Consider the following 19,433-nt stretch of genomic DNA (forward strand, 5'->3'; position numbering starts at 1 on the left):
CAGCTATTTGCACTTTAACATTAAGTGTCTTGCCATTCTGTTACCACAGTAGTGCTCTACCAACAGGGTGCTTTCACATGCTCCCTTGCTCACAATTCTACAGTCAATGGCCAATTCCTTGAACTTCCCTACCTCTTCCACATGCGACTCTCCCCCTTTCCCACTTCCTCCCCGTTGCCTTTTGTCAGCTCCACATTTTGTGTAATTTTTTTCCCATTATTTTGCCAGTTAGACCATGACTGTCAAAGCTGCATGCCACACAGTCGTATTGAATTGCTGCATTGTAGTGAATGTAATTGGTGTGATTCGTGTGATTGCATGCACTTGCAATGGCTCCATCCAGACCAATCAGGTTCACGTTTTCCACCTAAGCTCCAAATGATATGAAAAATTTATCCTGTAACAACTTAACTTGGCAGCACCTAAATGTGAAATTTCATTAGGTTGATGGGCGTATGTAAGTATTCCAGCCTATTAGAAAATCAGAATGAAAACTCTAAATTCCTTGGTTCCCTCTAGATTTCACAGTTGCCAGGTTAAAGTTACAGGATGCAATACTGTTTTGTTGCTTTATGCATTGGTGTGCTTTATTTTTAAAGGTGCGCTTTGTGCTTTCTTTGCAGTGTTTAATCTGCTTTTATGGTGTAGTTCTGCAATTTTTAACATCCATTAATCTTTAAAAAGTATTACAGATGTGTAGTTGTAGTTTAATTCCAGTAAGTGTTATAACACTTCTGTTAATAGCCTTAAAGTATTAACAATATATATTTAGCTGTTTGTCATGTGCTGTTGGCTCATGTTGTGTTCCCTGTATACAGGTGAAAGTAATGACTGACCAGGAGTTGCTAGCCGTAGCATGTGAGCAGTTCCTGGGGAAAAGTGTCACAGAGACTAAAAGTGTGGTGCTGCAGACTCTAGAAGGACACCTCCGAGCTATCCTGGGTAATTCGTCTGTCTTAAATTTGTTTGATTTGCATCCAAACAAAGAATTTATCCAGACAAGCTAATAATTCAGCACCAATTGTAACCTACCCTGGTGGTGTGACTGGAAATAACCGACTATAAGCCTTGGTTGGTGTGTCCTCTTTCGCAGGACCAAAGGCATTTCCCTCCCCAACATGGATAAGGATGCACACACGTGCCTTCACAGCAGGTCATTCCTCTCCACCTGCCAGGGTGGGATTTCAACCCATGGCCCAGTACCTCAGTCACAGCACTCTGCTCCAAGATAAAAGGTCAGAAGAGTTTGCTGAATTAATTGCCAAAAACAACCATTCACTCATTGGCCCAGATCCTCCCAACCATCTGAAATCACCACCCACGATACCTGCACTCCCACACTTACCTGGGTCAGTGCCTAAGGCTCTCTGCACTTTCATGTCAGGCAGCATGGTCTGAATAAAGACAGGGCTGTGAGCAGCGAGGTGTAGGGCTTCCATCTCTGTGAAAGCCCCGACGAAAGGCAAAGCTGGGGCAGAGTTCTCCTCCATCAGCAATGGCACACATTTTGTGTTTGTCCCTGACACTTGGACACATTTTAAAAGCTATTGAAATCCTAATAAATAGTGGAGGAAAATTAAAAATAAAAGCTTATTAAAAGCACAGAAGTATTTAGGAATCATTAAAAACGTGAAAGCAAACAAAAGTGATTGAAAAAATCTTCCCCTTTGCCTCCTTATCTGCTGCTCTGGAATCCCCATTGAAATCAGTGGGGTCTGGAGTTGTGGGCCAGGGCTGCCTGGCACTGGATCGCAGAGGTGAATCCTCGGTGTCTGTCAGTAAGTTCCAGACTCGCCGCTTGTGTGTGTAAGTCTGGATGGCTGAATGCTGAGTGTTCTCATTTGAGTCCTAAAGTCGTACAGTGCAGAAACAGGCCCTTCAGCCCACCATATCCATGCCAACAGAGCCCTTCTGAACTTCCGCCACAGGCAGCAAGGTTCATAATTGACCGTTGGAAACAGTTATTGCTGAGTGTAGACCAAGTACAAGGTTGGTTGGGTGATCTTCAATGTTCCTGTCCTGTTAGCTTTTCATCACTGCTCCTTGTTGTGTGCCTTGGTATTCAAGTTTGTTAGATAAAACTCCTATACCTTGGGACATTTTGTTAAAGGCTCTTTACAAATGCAATTTATTATTAAGTGGTGGCTAGATTTCCCTCCTGTCTTACCTGTGTTCTTTACCAATGGGAAAGCTCCCAACCTCCCCTGCAAAGCATGAGAGCGAGGAGGAGGGAGGGAGCTCAGAAAACAGCAACTCAATCCAGGGCCTCCAAAGGCCCATGCTGTATTTACATACAGATGATGTGTGGGCCCTAACAACAATCAAAACATTGAAGTCTTTGCTTCTATAACAGCTGAGGCTGTGTTGAGTGAAGGTACGTTTGTAGATGCAGTTGGCTTGTGGCTGCACTTGTCAGCTCCACTGTTGATCAGATAACCCAATGCAGCTGACTCCCAGCCTGGATAGGATCCTGGACTGGGTTCATCCAGAATGGCCACCTGTCTCTAACTGCATCTGCCTGCTGCATGTTCACCACCACCACCACCCCTCCCCCCCCCCCCCCCCCCCCCCCCCCCCCCCCCCCCCCCCCCCCCCCCCCCCCACACCAGAAGTATGTAGGTGAAATGTCACTGGTCACGTCAGACTACAAAGTTACTGCTGGCTTTTTCCAACAGCAGGCTTGCAGAGTGATGTACAAAGAACAGGCACTGCATGCTGTGGGGATTGATCTTTCAAATGGAATGTAGTTTCCCTCATAAGTCAAATAAAAACTTTTCTGTCATAACCAGTGAGGGAACCAACTCAAAATTCAATTCAAGTCATTTGCTTATAAAGAATGCATACCCTACCAATATAAATGATACACAGGCATCTGTAAATCCTAAAATAAATTGTCTATATGAATCAGAACTTAAAATCCAAATTTGACAATGCCACACTTGATTTTCTTAATCATCTCTCTCATTATTAAGTAAGACAGATTATTTTTAAAAATTCATAACTGGCATGAATCCTTAGTTTGGTGTGTTGTAAAGTCAATAATTGTACCCGCTGAGCATAGAGGAGTAGGAGTGGACCATTTATCCCTTCGCACCTTCTCTGCTATTCCTTAAGATCATGGCTGATTCTCCATCTCAACACTGCATTCCCACTCTTTCTTCCCACATCCATTGATGGCTTCTAAGATACATCGAATCTAAGTCACATGTACATCGAAACACACAGTGAAATACAACTTCTGCGTAGAGTGTTCAGGGGCAGCCCGCAAGTGTCGCCGCGCTTCCGGCGCCAACATAGCACGCCCACAACTTCCTAACCTGTACGTCTTTGGAATGTGGGAGGAAACCCACACAGACACGGGGAGAACGTACAAACTCCTTACAGACAGCGGCTGAAATTGAACCGGGGTCACTGGTGCTGTAATAGCGTTATGCTAACCGCTACAGTGTAGAAATCTACCTACTTCCTTTGTAATTATATTGAGTGATTTGGCCTCCATGGTTTTTCATGGTAGAGAATTCCACAGGGTTAACAGCCTCTGAGTGAAGAAATCCCCCTCATCTCATTCTAAATATCTTAACTCTCGTCCTGAAACTGTGACCCCTTATTGTAGAATCCTCAGCCGGGGAAACATCCACGAGCCCTTCAAGCCCAGTGAGAATTTTATACATTTTCAGTGAGATCCCTCCTGCTTCTAAACTCTCGTGAATACAGGTTATTTGACCCAGAATCTCCTCTTACGACAGTCATGGCATCGCAGGAATCAGTGTGTAAACCTTCATTGTACTCTGCTCTGGCATGCATCATCTTCCTTGGGTCAGAAGATCAAAACTGCACACAGTGCTCCAGTTATGGCCTGACAAGGGCGTAGAATAACTGTAGTAAGACATCAAAGCTCCTCAATTCAAAACCTCTTTGCAATAAAGACCAAAGTGTCATTTGCTGCCACAACTGCTTGCTGCACCTGTATGTTCACATATGTGACTGATGCACAGCCACATCCCATTATACATCAATTTCCCAATCCGTCACCAATACTCTGCCTTCTATTTTCTGCTTTTCCAACCAGAGTGGCCTATTTCACATTTATCTGTGTTATGCTGCATTTCTCATCTGCCCTCTCACTTGTCTAAATTGCCTGAAGCCTCTTTATGCCTTCCTCACAACTCTCGATCCCACCTGATTTGTGCCATCAGCAGACTTAGAAATATTTCCCTCCATGTAAATCATTGACAGATACAGGGGCTCCTCTGGTTACAAATGACCTGACTTGTGGAAATCGAACTATGTAAATTTTTCAAGCTGGTAATAATAGAACATCAGAACAGTACGACAGAGGACAGGCCCTTCGGCCCACAATGTTGTGCAGAACTAATTAAACCAATGACTTCTTATTGATCTAATCCCTCTTCCTCACACATTGACCATACCTCTCCCTCCTATGCATATTCATAAGTCTATCTAAGAGTCTCTCAACGCCCCTGTGCTGTCTGCCTCCACCACTACCCCTGGCAGTGCATTCAAGGCCCCCACCACTCTGTGTAAAAACAAAAAAAATTGCCTCACACATCTTTGTACTTCTCCTCTTACTTTAAATACATGCCCTGTAGTACTTGACATTACAATCCTGGGAAAAAGATACTGGCTGTCTTATGCTTGCATAATTTTATAAGCTTCTATCAAATCTCCCCTCAGCCTTCACCGCTCTAGAGAAAACAGCCCCAGCTTGTCCAACCTCTCCTCATAGCACACGTCCTCTAAACCAGGCAGAATCCTGGTAAACCTCTGCACCCTCTCCAAAGCCTCCGCATCTTTACTATATCGAGGAGACTAGAATCGAACGCAATACTCAATGTGGCCTAACCAAAGCTTTATAAAGCTGGAAAATAACCTCCTGGCTCTTGAACTCAATGCCTCAACCAATGAAGGCGAGCATGCCATATGCCAGTTTTAGGGAGCGATGTACCTGGACCCCAAGATCCCTCTGTTCATCAACACTGTTGAGGATCCTGCCATTAACTGTGTACTCTCCCTTTATGTTGAATCTCCCAAAGTGCAGCACTTTATACTTGCCCAGATAATACAATATTGTGAGGTTACCTGGTACTTGCCCATGATGGAGACTGTATGAGCTCCCTGCTGGTTACAAGAGCAGGGTCCACACTGAGCCTGGTTCACCCCCCAGAGTTTACACTTCTTCCTCTTGCAGGCACCCTAACTGTTGAAGCCATTTACCAGGACCGGGATCAGTTTGCTCAGCTGGTGCGTGAAGTCGCTGCTCCTGATGTAGGCCGCATGGGGATCGAGATCCTCAGCTTCACTATCAAGGTAAAAGAACACTTTCAACACGAATTTACTGATGAGTAATTTAAATGAATTAAAAATGCTTCTGTCAGCCACTGGATCAGACAAAGGAAGTGGAGTAAGCTCACAGGTATCACTTTCTTCAAATTGATGGCTAGGATATTCTGGTGAATGACTCATCTCTTGACTCCACAAACCATTCCCGCCATCCACAAGGCACATTTGAGTCATAGTCATAGAGTAATACAGCACGGAAACAGGCCCTTCGGCCCAACCTGTCCATGACGACCAGGGTACCTATCTGAGCCAGTCCCATTTGCCTGCATTTGGCCCATATCTCTCTCAACCCTTCCTATCCATGTACCTGTCCAAATGTCTTTTAAAAGTTGTTAGAATTGTACTTCCCCCTACCACTTGGTGGAATGCTCTCTGCTCGCCAAGATGAGTGCAGGCCCAGCAACATTCAGAGCAAAGCAGCTCATTGGACTGGAACCCAGTCACCTCTGTAACTGCACTGTGTAATGAATTGACCTGTGCGATCGGTTTGTAAGACAAGTTTTTCACTGTACCTCGGTACAAGTGACAATAGTAAACCAATACCAATGTTCCTTCCCTGCACCAACCATACACCATGGCTGCAGCGATTACCATCTGCTAAATGCAGTTATTGAAGATTTCTTCAATAGTAACTCTCAAGCACCAACCTGTACTGCCAAAAGCACAAGCAGCAGGTGCATGGGAACACCATTCTTTGCAGGCTTCACTCCAAGTCACCTGCCACACTGATGTAAACTATATCACTGTTCTTTCATCGGCAGTAGATCTAAATCTTGGAACTCCTTTCCCAATAGTACCATGAGAGTACCTTCACCACAAGTTCACGAAGGTGCCTCCCCACCATCTTTCCAAGGGTACTTCTGTTAGTCAGGTGCCAGTGAGCTGGTGTTGACTCCTGGTGACCCAGTGGGCTATCTCTCGTCAAGATAATCCAACTATAAAGAAGTGAATATTGGTGAAAATGGATGAACCAGGGAATTGGAATCAGGTTTATTGTCACTGACTTGTATGACGTGAGATTTGTTGTTTTGTGGCAGCAGTACAGTGCAAAGACACGAAATTGCTATAAATTACAGAAATAAATAATTAGTGCAAAAAGGAAGGAATAACGAGGTAGTATTCATGGATCATTCAAAATCTGATGGTGGAGGGGAAGAAGCTGTTTCTGAATCGCTGAGTGTGGGTCTTCAGGCTCCTGTACCTCCTCCCCAGTGGTAGTAACGAGAAGAGGGCATGTCCCAGATGGTGAGAGTGATGGATGCCGCCTTCTTGAGGCGCCACCTTCTTGAGGCACCGCCTCTTGGAGATGTCCTCTATGGTGGAGTTATAATGATCCCTTCGGAATAGTGGGAGGAGAGGGTGTGCTTGTTGGTGGAAACTACGAGGGATGATCTGTTGTTTGTGGCTGGTTGGATGGAAAATGAAAATAAGGGAAGCTCTAATCTTCTTGTGAGTGGAAAGAGGGGGTGAGACCAGCAGGATATGGAGCCTTGTCAACTGTGGTGGATGGGAAGCCATGGTTAAGAAAAAAAAAATTTCATGGTGTCTGTCCCAGTGATTTGGTTGAGGGGACCAAATGTCATACAGTGAACAGGCTGAACCAATGGGTCTGCCATCACTCCTGTCTACTTGCCATGTGTATTACCCATCTACCCTGTCAGCAAAAACTTGAGGAGCAGCTCATCTGCCAACTTGGCACACTCCAGCCTCCTGGGCTCAACATCCAGTCAGAACTTCAGATAATGATTTCTGACACTTTTTGTTCTTTTTCAGTTTCAGCATCGACATATTTTCAACATAGAACATAGAACAGTACAGCGCAGAACAGGCCCTTCGGCCCACAATCTTCCTTTGACAGTTTGTGATGGTTCTGTTCTGGCCTTTTCTTTCTTTCCCTTTTTCACCTTGTACTATCACCCCATTTAATCTCTTCTGTCATCCACTCTATCCCAGATCTCTTTTCTCCCCTTTCCATCCCCCTTATGTCTAACTTCTACTCCTGATGAAAGTTCATTAATTAAAATGTTAACTGCTTCTCTTTCCCTTCACGTTACCTGGCCTGCTGCTTGTCTCTGGCAATTTTGTTTACATTTCAGCTTTCTATGTCTTCTGGTCAGGGGAACATAATTTGTTCATGTGATCTGTCCTTGTAGCATTAGGAAGGCTACTATGTCCACGGTGACCATGACTGAAGCCAATGCTCTTTGCTTTAAGCAGGGCTTTACGTATCATAACCATTTCCACCCAACCATCTTGAGGTGAAGGTTTCTAATTAATGACTTAGTACCTCTGCATTGGCTGCTAATGATTTCTATACTTGGAGCCCTAAGTTGTCCTGATCAAGGTAGGAAGCTGATGTTAATGCATCCCAGGATGTATGCTGTTGATCTGAGGGAATGCCCGGAAATGAAGCTAGCTGTTTCCACACAGACGTTGTTGGCTAACTGCGGTTCTGGTTTGTCTGTTCCCATGTGCCAGGTTGTGGAGCAAAGCTCTGATGTGGGGTGGTGTGACGACCTGTTTGGGGGGGAAAGGACCGACAGCACCCTACAGCTGTGGCCACTTGCTTTTGCCTTGGAGTTGAGGTTAATGTTCTGTTCCATTTTCTGGTTCCCTGACTCTCTTTGGATGAATTAAAATTGGTCATTGCTGCTGGGATTATTATTGAACGAATTGGCTACTTGCAAACTTGATTCTTCCTACCTGGGTTTGAATGTTCCTCTTGTCAATTTTATTCAAATCTCTATAACGCGAGTTCAAGGCAGTTCTTCCAACTCAGCAGGCCCGTAGCAAATGTTAGAAACATTCTCTTAAGGTTCCTTAATGGCTCAGCTATGAAAGCATTGAGTAGCCAAAATGTACAAGTTCAAGAGTCTCAGATTTGGCAGGGATAAGCTTAAAACTTTAAACGTGCAGCTTTTGGAGGAGCATGTGTCTGAATTGAATTGGTTTATTATTGCCACATATACTGAGGTACAGTGAAAAACTTGTTTTGTATGCCATCCATACAGATCATTTCATTATAACAGTGTAATGAGGTAGTACAATAACAGAATGCAGAATAAAGTGTCACAGTTACAGAGGAAGTGCAGTACAGGCAGACAATAAGGTGCAAGGTCATAACAAGGTTGTGAGGTCAGGAGTCCATCTGATCATACCAAGGGACGATTCAATTGTCTTATGACTGAGGGATAGAAACTGTCCTTGAGCCTGGTGGTACGTGCTTTCAGGCTTTTGTATCTTCTGCCCGATGGGAGAAGAGAAAATGTCCAGGGTAGGTGGGGTCTTTGACTATGTTGGCTGCTCTACCGAGGCAGCGAGAAGTGTAGACAGAGTCCATGGAGGGGAGGCTGGTTTCCGTGATGTGCTGAGCTGTGTCCACAACTCTCTGCAGTTTCTTGCAGTCATGGGCAGAGCAGTTGCCATAGCAAGCTGTGATGCAACAGGATAGGATGTTTTCCATATATCCTTAATGTTATCAAATCAACATGTGCAGGCTTGTTCATACCTCTTTATATTGTTGGATATCCTGCATGTCTCTTCGACGCTCCCCCACCCAATCTCCATCTGCCTCATTGATATTGAACTTGGGAAAAGTAACGCTAAGACTGCATTCATTAGAGAGGGCTAAATGGATATGGATTCCACTCTTGCAGGGAAATTGTGTGGGCACTGCCTGAAATGGAGGTGGAAGGAAATTCATTGGCAACTTTCAAAGGAGATTTTTCTTCAAAGCTGTCTTGACCTAAAAAGGAAAAGATTGCTGGCAAAGTAATTCATTCCACATGGTATTAGGAAACATTTGGGAGCATTGGATACAACAAAAGCAATGGATGCAGACAGTGTTCCTGCTGTTGTGTTGAAGACTGAGGTTCAAAACTAGTCCATGTCTAGCCAAGCTGTTCCAGTACAGTTATAGAAAGCACCCACCCAACATGTGGAAACTTATCCAGGTTTGACCTGTCCATTTAGCTAGATACAAGGTCCATGTTCTTCCCAAGTCCTGCTTTCCTCTCTGAACAGGTACTGGGGAATTTTCAATTGCAGCTGAGACCCGAGCAGTGATTCCCAAGGAATTCATTTTTTGGATCTGAGCCCTTACTGGTAAGGCCAGCATTTATTGTTTTTGAGAAGGTGCTGGTGAGCTGCTACCTTGAACTGCTGACCAGACCAGAGCGTCACAGTGGAAAGAAAATGGTCTTTGGTTGTCACCACTAAATGGGTAAGGGGTTATCTGCCCAGTTGTACTTGCATCCAGTGACTTTACTGGAACAGAATGGAGATGGGTACTACTGACAGCCCTTCATCATGTCGACCCTGACTCCCAGCAATAAATTTCTCCACCACAGCCTCTTATAGGTTTTAAGGAGGCTATTGAACATAGAGAGAGGGAAATGAAGCAAGATGCCAGTCTGACTGATGTCTCTCCCAGATGGTACAGAATGGGGAATGGGTGAGAACTGGGAGAGGGAAGGCTGCAGAGGCAGAATGGCATTGCTGGAAAAGACTGCGCAATGGAACGATTTGCAAAGATGAGCAAGGATAATAAAGGAGCAATGAAGAGAGATATCCACAGTATAGGATCCAGGTGTAGAAGAGGTTTGCAATAACATTGTGGCAATATAAGGATGTAGAGCATCTAAGCATCCAAATTAGGTGCAGGAGTGATCCACTCAGCCCCTCAAGCTGCCTCTACCATTCAACATGGTAATGGCTTATCAGGTTGTAACCCTGACTCAGCGGTAACCTTTCTACATCATTGAGGGTTTGGAGCTGTAAGTGAAAACTGGCATGAGATGTGTTCAGGCATGTTATAAATACTAGTTTTACTTTTATAACAGCAGTTTAACAATAAGAAGGATTTTTATTGTGCCTTTCACAATCTCAGGTATTTGCAGTGTGCTTTACAACCACTGAAGTACGGAAGGTTCTTGTGGAGCTGTGGTCAGGCTGCATCTGGGAGGTTGCATCCAGATCTGGTCACCACACTTCAGGAAAGTTGTGAGGGACTTTGGGAGTGAGTAGAGGAGATGTTCCAGAATGGTCCTAGGGAGGATCTTCGCTACAGGATCAGGTCGGAGAAGATGAGTAGTTCTTGGAACAAATATGGGTGAGGAGAGATTTTATAGAGCTGTGCAGATTATGAGAGGATTAGAAGTAGATAAAGAAAAGTTGATCCTATTAGCTGAAGGTACAGGGACTGGGGGCACAGTTTTAAAGCTTGGGGCTAGAAATGCAAGGGATGGGGGAAGAACTTGCTTGCGCAGTGAGGGTTAATGCCCTGGATCTGACTGCCCATGAGGGGGGGGTGGAAATGGAGATGATTAATGATGTCAAAAGGACATTAGATCAGTGCTGGAGGGGAGTTAACCTGCAGAACTACCATGATAGAGCATGAGGAATGGGGCCAACTGGATTATTCTACGGAGAACTGGCATTGATTCGATGGGCTGATAGAGCTGCTCTGTAATGACTCTTGTGACAAAGTGCTTTTGAAGTGCAGTCATTGTTATAATACAAAGCAGCCAATATTATTGGTGATGTTTGTTGAGGGATAAACATTGGCCAGGGCTCTGGGAGACTCTCCTGTTCTTTAAATTGTCTGTCTTGTGGGATCTCTTAGATCCTTGTGAACAGGAGGATGGGCCTCAGTTTGACACTCCCCCAGCACTGACCCAAAGGGTATCCAGTCAGGCCTAAAATGTGGCACGTTGACTTTGATGTAATGTAGGAGGCATTGAGCCTCGTCTGCTGCACATGTTCAGTCACGTGGTACCTGTTATGAGGGTTCGCTGAATCATCAGCAAAGGAGGAATGCTAATTACACGGAACATGGAGCACAGTGACAGACTGTTCGGCCCATCTCATCTGTACTGGTGCATGTGCTCTGTGTTACTCCCACCCACTTTCTCTTGCACTATGAACAAACCCATTTGTTTTTCTCATGTGTTATCCATCTCATTTAAAGCATCCAAAGAAATCTTTTTTTTAAATAGTGCTGTGGGAATATCCATTAGTCATATTTTCCATACACGTTGCAGCTACACCACATTCTCCTATAAAAGGACACTTAGGGTGGGAATTTTCAGAGATCTCTTAAGGAAAATTTTCAATGTCTTTTGCTACTGGGTGAGCAATAACATTGCAAAATAGAAGGCCATTCCTTTCCATGCAGTGAAGTACTGGCTATCCTCTCTCTGTAACCTGTGACATTTTAAGCAGTGTTAATGCAATGCCAAGTAATTCACACAGCTGATATTTTTAGATTGAAATTTAAAGTCACGCTAAGAATGTGGTGAGAATTTTTGGCTCCTCCTTGAAGACCAGACATGGATATGCAGTGCCTACATCTCCCACCACTTGATAAATGTATTGAATATCTGATTCCTTTAACCCTGTGATTGCCTGACACCTCCCACTTCCATTTATTTTTCACATATCTAAATTTGCACCAAGTCTCTCTTGCCTGTCCTGTCTGCGCTTGATCACCTGCAGTGGCTTCTGCTCCACAGTGCCTTGGTTTTAAATTTCTCCTCCCTCTGTGGCCACATGCCTCGTCCACCCTGACCCACCGCTGCACCCCGTGCAGGCCTGTGAAGCCCTTGCAGTCTCTGTACTCGAATTCTGGCAGCTTGCTTGCCTCTGCTTTTAATTGCTGCACTCTTTCCAACTATGCATTCAGATGCCTCAACTTCCAGCTCAAACTTTCTTCCTTTCAGATGCAACTTCACATCTCCTGCTCTGGTCATCATTCCTGACTCCCAAATATTCTCAGTTTATTTTTGTTTGATAATACTCCCTTGAAGCACGTTGATATATTTCCTTGCTTTGGAAACTTTATACCAATTTAAGTTATTGTTTCCTTGAGAAAGAGTGGACGTTTTTAATAGTTCTCACAACTTAAACTGCAAACTTATCCATCATTTTAAACTGTCCCAGTGGTCATTGTGCACAGTGGGATGGGCTGGCCAAAGTGTTTATTTAGAGATGTTGTTTGACAGAGGACGCAGAATGGATTTCCAGCATTCACGTGAACAGACAGAACCACACTTTCAACAATGCAGCCCTCGCTTGCTACTGCACTGCTTCATTGGAGTGGGAGCTTAAACCCACAAGCCACAGTCAAAGGTGAATGTGTGATTTCATGGACCTAGCTCGTTTCACAGTTAAATCCATGGATTGGTAAACCTATGGAACTTTATGAAACTTAATGGTTCACTAACTCTGATGCAGAACTAGCACTGTAATTCTGAAAAGCTTAAGCATCGATGACTGCAGGCGATTCAGCTGATGCATTAACCAAGCTGTGGGGATGGAAACAATGTGGAAGGTGCTGGCCGATGAAATAAGTGACTTTCCATGTGGGGCAGTAGTATCGGGAACTTGAGTTGTGGTCCAGCATTTGTTGTCTGGCTGGCTGCTTCCTGTCATGTACAGCGGCTGTCAGGAAACATCTCATGCGTGGAAAATGCCCTGTGAAGCAACACTAATTAAAATTAAGGTGATTTTTTGATTTATTTCATCACTAAAATGAACAGCATAGGATTTCCTGGTGAGTGTTGTGATTTAGGACACTCCCTAGTTCATTAGTCAACAGAATTCTTAGAATTCCTGTACATTTTTAAAAAGAAAATATTCGGTCAGTGCCATTGATGAATGTGTTGATTTTTGGAAAACCATTTAAAATACTGAGCATCTGAATTAAATTTCCAGATTTTTTTTGTTGTTGATGCTCTTGCTCTGGAGATGGGTTCTCAGTCCCTGCTGGGTCCCTCCCTTGACACTTCCCTCCATCTCTCAGCATAGCCTATGTACTGTGTTGCTTCTCTGCTGCAGTTGTGTGCAGGAACTTGCTCTGTGAAGAGACTCTGCCCTTGACGGGAATTGTCCTGTTACTTGGAGCAAAGTTCACCAGCCATGAATATGATGAATGTCCAACTTTTGCCCCTGTTTTCTATGTTTCTATCTTAAAAAAAACTTGCTCCTGAACAGTGCCTTTCACTAAAAGTTGCTGCAAAAAATTAGCAACCAATGGAGCACTTTTTTAGTCATGTAGTCAGTGATGTAAGGCAGGAAAAATGACAGCCAATTCACAGAAGGTGGCCGGATAATCTGGTCCAGGGATGTTAATTGAACAAATTTTAGCTTCCAGGGCAACGAACAATCTGCTGGAGGAACTCAGCAGGTTGAGTAGCATCACGGTTCCTCCAGCTGATTATTTGTTGTTGTTTAGCTCCAGGGTACTGGGGAGGACTCCAGCTGTTCTCCCAACAACTGTCAAGAGGATCTTTCGTGTTAGTCTGAGAAATCAGACGGGACCTCGGTTTAACATCTCACCTGAGAGATTCTCCACCTCCAGTGCAGCCCTACTCGGTAGTTCACTGGAGGGATCAGCCTGGACTTCAGTGTTTGCGTCTCTGGGTTGAGGACTTAAAGCAACAGCATCTGCCTCTGGGCCAGGAGAGCCTCAGATGACTTGCCTTTTGAGGCACAGTTTAAAAGCCACTTCTGATCTTGTTTGAGCAAAGGTTGGGATGTGGGGCTAGGGGAATAAAGTGGGGGTAATTTTTAGGCAGGATAAAATTAGTTCCAACATGGTGTTGAGACTATCTTTTTTAAAATGTAGTCTTCATTGAAGAAACCAGGAATAAGAAATAGATCTATGGGTAGAGAATTATCTGACACCAGGATCCAAAGAACCTAAATTCTTTTAAGGGAATTAGATAGTCTTTAAAAATAAGGAATACTGAAGAACATAGGATTACACTGTGGTTCAGATTAATTCTCTGCTGGTTTTGTACTGAATGAAAGGCGAGCCTTGTCTGTATTCTGCAGCATCAAAAATGCGGTAACTGTTGTTGACTTGAGGCTCTTCCAGCACTTCAGTCTTAGCTTTATAATCATATAATCATTGTGCACAGAAGGAGGCCTTTTGTTCCTTCAACTTCAAGGCAGCTCTCTGCAGAACAAACCACTCAATTAAACCAGAAAAGCTGGCAACCGTCAACAGGTCAGAGAACTGGGAGTGAGAAACTGGGTTAACATTCTGGGTTGCTGAACATCGTACAGAACTGGAGGTCTGGTGTGAGAACTATCCTTTTCATAGAAACAGAAATAGCAAGTTCAGAGGAGGATGCTGCCTGGATGAGAGGGTATTAGCTATAAGGAGAGATTGGACAAACTTGGTTGTTTTCAGTGGAGCATCAGAGGCTGAGGGGAGACCTAACAGAAGTTTGTAAAATCATGAGAGGCATAGGTAGGGTAGACAGCCGGAGTCTTTTATAGTGTATAGCTTCAAGGTGAGGGGGGGAAATTCAAAGAAGATGTGCTGAGCAAGTTTTTTACACAGAGTGCTGGGTGCCTGGGATGTGCTGCCAGGGGTGGTGGAGGAAGCAGATACAATAGCGGCATTCAGGAGGTTTTTAGACAGGCACATGAATAAGCAGGGAATGGAGGGATATGGATCATGTGCAGGTAGGAGGGATTAGTTTAATTTGGCATCATGGTCAGCACAGACCTTGTGGGCCGAAGGGCCTGACCCTGTGCTGTACTGTTCTGTGTTCTATAGGAACAGGAGGAGACCATTTGGCCCTTTGAGCCTGTTCCACCATTCAATACAATTATGGCTGATCATCGAGATTCAGTACTCTGTTCCAGCTTTTTGCCCATATTACTTGACCCCTCCTGCCCTAAGAAACGTATCCAACTCCTTGGATATATTCAATAATTTGGCTTCAACTAACTTTTAATGGTGAAGAAATTTCTCCTCATCACAGTCCTACATGACATCCCTCATCCTTAGACGGTCACTCCTGGTCCTGAACTCTGGGAGCATCCTTCCTGTCTGCTGCTATTAGAATTTTGTAGCTTCCTAGGCGATTCCTTCTCATTCTTCTCCACTCTAGTGAAGATGAGCCTAATTGACCTATCTCTCTCCCTGTGTCATTCCTGCCATCCCAGGAATCAGTCTGATGAATCTTTGCAGCAGTCTCTCCTCAGCAAGAACATCCTTCCTCAGATAAGGAGACCAGAACTGCACACGGTTGCTAAGGTGCAGTACCTCGAAGGCCACGTACAATGGCAGCAAGACGTTCCTGCTCACATCCTCTCACTATGAAGGACAGCATGCTATTTGCCTCCTTAATTGCCTACTGCACCTGCCTGCTTACCTTCAGCGATCGGTGCACAAGGACACTCAGGTCTTGTGCCATCTCCCCTTTCCCAACCTATTGCCACTCAGATAATCAGCCTTGTGTTCATCCACACCATACTGCATCGCCATGTAGCTGCCCAGTCCTCCAACCGTCCACGTCAACCTGGAGCTTCACGGCATCCTCCTCAGGGCTCGCCCTCCTGCCCAGCTGTGTGTCCTTCACTGACTTGAAGATTCCACATTTAATGCCCTCATTCAAGTCATTAATGTATCTAAGGGTGTGTGAAGCAAATAGAGTGGCTTTGGTTCAGGTGAGTCAAATGAAGAGAATGGTTTCAGTGGTAGACACCTGTAGTTCAGTCTGTGTCGCCTCATGCTATGTGTTTGGATGGGGTTTGGTTTCCACAGCCAGGAGCCACACTGATGCCTACAGCTGAGTCAATTCCTAGAATGGTCGTGTGAAGTGTAATTGGTCTCCATTCTCTTAAGCTTCTGCTCTTGTCTCACAGGACGTTTATGACAAAGTGGAGTACCTGAGTTCGTTAGGGAAGTCGCAGACAGCGGTGGTGCAGAGAGATGCGGAGATCGGAGTGGCAGAAGCTGAGAGAGACGCCGGGATCCGGGTAATCACTGTTCACTAATCACCGAAGTCCCGGGTTTCTGGGAGAGGGGTGGGGGACTGTTTTGCTTTCTTGTTGCGGGAGCTTGAAAACATACTGACATATAACCTGTGGTCACATCATACAGAAGCACAGAATTCAGGTACACTGGTACCCCACTTGGCACTACCCTGCCGAGTGCTGTTTGGTTCCAGTGCCCTTGGTGCTGGAGTCTGATTGCTCACGGCTGCCTATCCCCTGCACTTAAAAAAAGACATCCACTCGGGTTACACCCTGCAGTGCTGGAAACCTGGCGTCTTGCTGCAGTGACTTGGTGTGCAGTGAACCAGAGGCACTGCAGAGGCTGTGTTAGGTGGGCAGAGGAGAGTGGTGCTCCTGGCCGGTGTGGTGAGTGTGGCTGTTGCTGGGGATTGGCAGCACCTGCTCTGTGTGTTGACAGAACATCTGGACCCTACGATCCCTCTCATCCCCACCTGTTGGGTGTGATGGAAGCTGCTTTGTTCCCCTCTTTGTTTGGCTGCATAGATCTCCCCGTCCTGGAGATTCCTCTATAGGAACATGCTCAACAGTGGCTGCTGGCTGTGCCCTGAATCAACATTACCACCAAATGACACAGCCCTGTTTGGATGCAGCCATCCTCTGGTTTACCTGCTGCCAGACCTGGTTAGGGGTTTTTGAGCTTTCCTCTGATGACCCCTTGGGTCCGGCACTCCCGCCATTGGTCCAGCCTGCTGGTAGACTGCCTTGTCACAGCCGATCAAAATGGGAGCAGATGTTTTGTTGCCCAATGTACCGCAAGTGAAACAAGATCTTTCCCTCCCCTCCCCAGGAACTACCCTGTTGCTAGCGTTTTTATAACCAATGCTTCTAAAGGATACAAAGATGCTCAGTTCTGATTAAAACCTGATTTCTCTCCGGGGTGCTGCGATGATATTCTGGAGATTAATCTTCCATTACTAGAAGGTTTATTTGTTTAATCTCCACCTAGTGACAGTATTATGTGGATGGGCTTAGGGACATTTCAACCACAGTGGGTATAACAGCTGAGCCTGATTAGTCTTGTGCTTCTACTGTGTCCTTAAAACCCACAGGAAGCTGAATGCAAGAAGGAAGCCATGGATGTTAAGTATAGTGCAGACACCAAGATGGCAGACTCCAAGCGAGCCTTTGAAATGCAGAAGGCGGCTTTTAATCAGGAGATAAATACAAAGGTATGTGTGTTTTACACAACGGGATGTGAGTGCTTTATACATCCAACACTTCCAGTGGGATTTTAATGAGGCCAGAGGCTGTACTATATATGGAATGTTATCTGATTATTGGGCCAAGGATTGTCTCAGTTATGAGTCAGCAGCTCAGAAACAGACTATTTGACCCATCTCTTCTGTGTCAGTATTTGTGCTTTTACAGTCTCTTCCACCTCACTACATCTCACTCCATCACTTTATCTAGTATTCCTTTCTCCTTTGTGTGTTTAACCAGCTCCCCTTTAGATTTCCAGAAAGCATTTGATGAGGTGTTCCATCAAAGGTTCTTGTAGGAAGTAAAAGCTCGTGGTGTGGGGGTAACGTGTTGGCCTGGATAAAAGATTGGAAGGCTAACAGGTTGGCAAAACGTAACGAGAGGTGTTCAGTGGGATCACTACTGGGGCTTCAATGTTGTCAATTTATATAAATAACTTGGCGGAGGTGCTGAAGGCACAGATGCTCGATTTGCTGATGACACAAAGGGAGGTCGGAAAGTAAGTTGTAAAGAGGACATAAGGAGGGTACAAGGGTTGACAGGTTAAGTGAGAGGGCAAAGATCTGGTAATTGGAGTGTAATGTGGGGAAAATGTATTCATTTCAGCAGGAACATTTTTTTAAATAAAGCATATTACCTAAACAGAGAGATTGCAGAGCTCTTGGGATGCCGGGAGCTAGATGTCCAAATGCATGGTTCGCAAAAGAGCTTGTTCACAGTTACAGGAAGTAACAAGGAAAGCTGACAATATTTATTTGTAAGGGAAATGAAATGCTGAAGCGGGGAGGTTATGCTCCAGTTAAATGAGACCACATCTGGAGTACCGTGTACAGTATCAGTTTCCTTATTTAAGGAAGAATGTTAATGCATTATGGAGTCATAGAGCACTACAGCACAGAAACAGGCCCTTCAGCCCATCTAGTCCACGCTGGCCTGGTTTTCTGCCTGTTCCCATCTACCTGCACCCGGACCATAGCCCTCCATACCACTCTCATCCATGCACCTATCCAAACTTCTCTCAAATGTTACAATTGATCCGCATCCACCACTTCCGCTGGCAGCTCGTTCCACACTCACACCACCCTCTGAGTGAAGTAGTTCCCCCTCAGATTCCCCTTAAATATTTCACCTTTCACCCTAAACCTATGACCTCTACCTCTCGTCTCACCCAACCTGAGGGGACAAGGCCTGCATGCATTCACCCTATCTATACCCCTCATCATTTTGTATACCTGTATAAGATCTCCCCTCACTCTCCTGCGTTCCAGGGAATAAAGTCCTAACCTATTCAACCTTTCCCTATAACTCAAATCCTGGCAACATCCATGTAAATTTTCTCTGTACACTTTCAAGCTTACTGATATCTTTCCTGTAGGTAGGTGACCAGAACTGCACACAGTACTCTAAGTTTGGCCTCACCAGCTTCTTATACAACTTCAACATAACATCCCAACTCCTGTACTCTGTGCTCTGATTGATGAAGGCCAATGTGCCAAAAGCTCTCTTTACGACCCTATCTACCTGTGATGCCACTGTCAAGAAATTATGGATTTGTATTCCCAGGTCCCTTTGTTCTACCACACACCTCAGAGCCCTACCATTCACTGTGTAAGTCCTACCCTGGTCTGTCCTCCCAAAGTGCAACACCTCACACTTGTCTGTATTAAATTCCATCTGCCATGTTTCAGCCCATTTTCTCAGCTGATCCAGATCACTTTGTGACACCAAGGCTGATCCTTGTGACCTGCAAACCTACCACATACCAAGAAATTGACCCAGGGCGTTCACAGTCTTCAGTTACTTTTTTCCTACTCTCAGGCTGTAGGATCAGTGGAGAGAATGATGTTTGTTGTGTTGGAGGATGCCTCCTTCAACCTACACAGTGATTAGGTGGGGACTCTGGGGAGTGTTCCCCAGTGATGTGGGAATGACAAACGTGTCCCAGTCGGGATGCTGCAGACTGTCAACAACACACATTTATGTAACAGCTTTAACATAGGAAAACACGCCAGGCCTATAAATGATCTTGTACACGACTTCACCATTGCAGTCTCCTT

General features: G+C 45.0%; 1 protein-coding gene across 4 annotated transcripts in view; it reads left to right on the plus strand.

Annotated features, from left to right (window-relative positions):
* LOC127581461 (flotillin-2) overlaps positions 1-19,433 on the plus strand; it is a 101,806-nt gene that overhangs the window by 73,952 nt on the left and 8,421 nt on the right. For all 4 annotated transcript variants that reach the window (XM_052035909.1, XM_052035908.1, XM_052035911.1 and 1 more), the window contains 4 exons: positions 819-942; positions 5,210-5,328; positions 16,024-16,137; positions 17,226-17,345. In XM_052035909.1, the coding sequence (XP_051891869.1) occupies positions 819-942; positions 5,210-5,328; positions 16,024-16,137; positions 17,226-17,345 (477 nt within the window). The remainder of the gene's footprint in view (positions 1-818; positions 943-5,209; positions 5,329-16,023; positions 16,138-17,225; positions 17,346-19,433) is intronic.

Source organism: Pristis pectinata, chromosome 21 (genome assembly GCF_009764475.1).
Source record: "Pristis pectinata isolate sPriPec2 chromosome 21, sPriPec2.1.pri, whole genome shotgun sequence".
Classification (NCBI taxonomy): Eukaryota; Metazoa; Chordata; class Chondrichthyes; order Rhinopristiformes; family Pristidae; genus Pristis; species Pristis pectinata.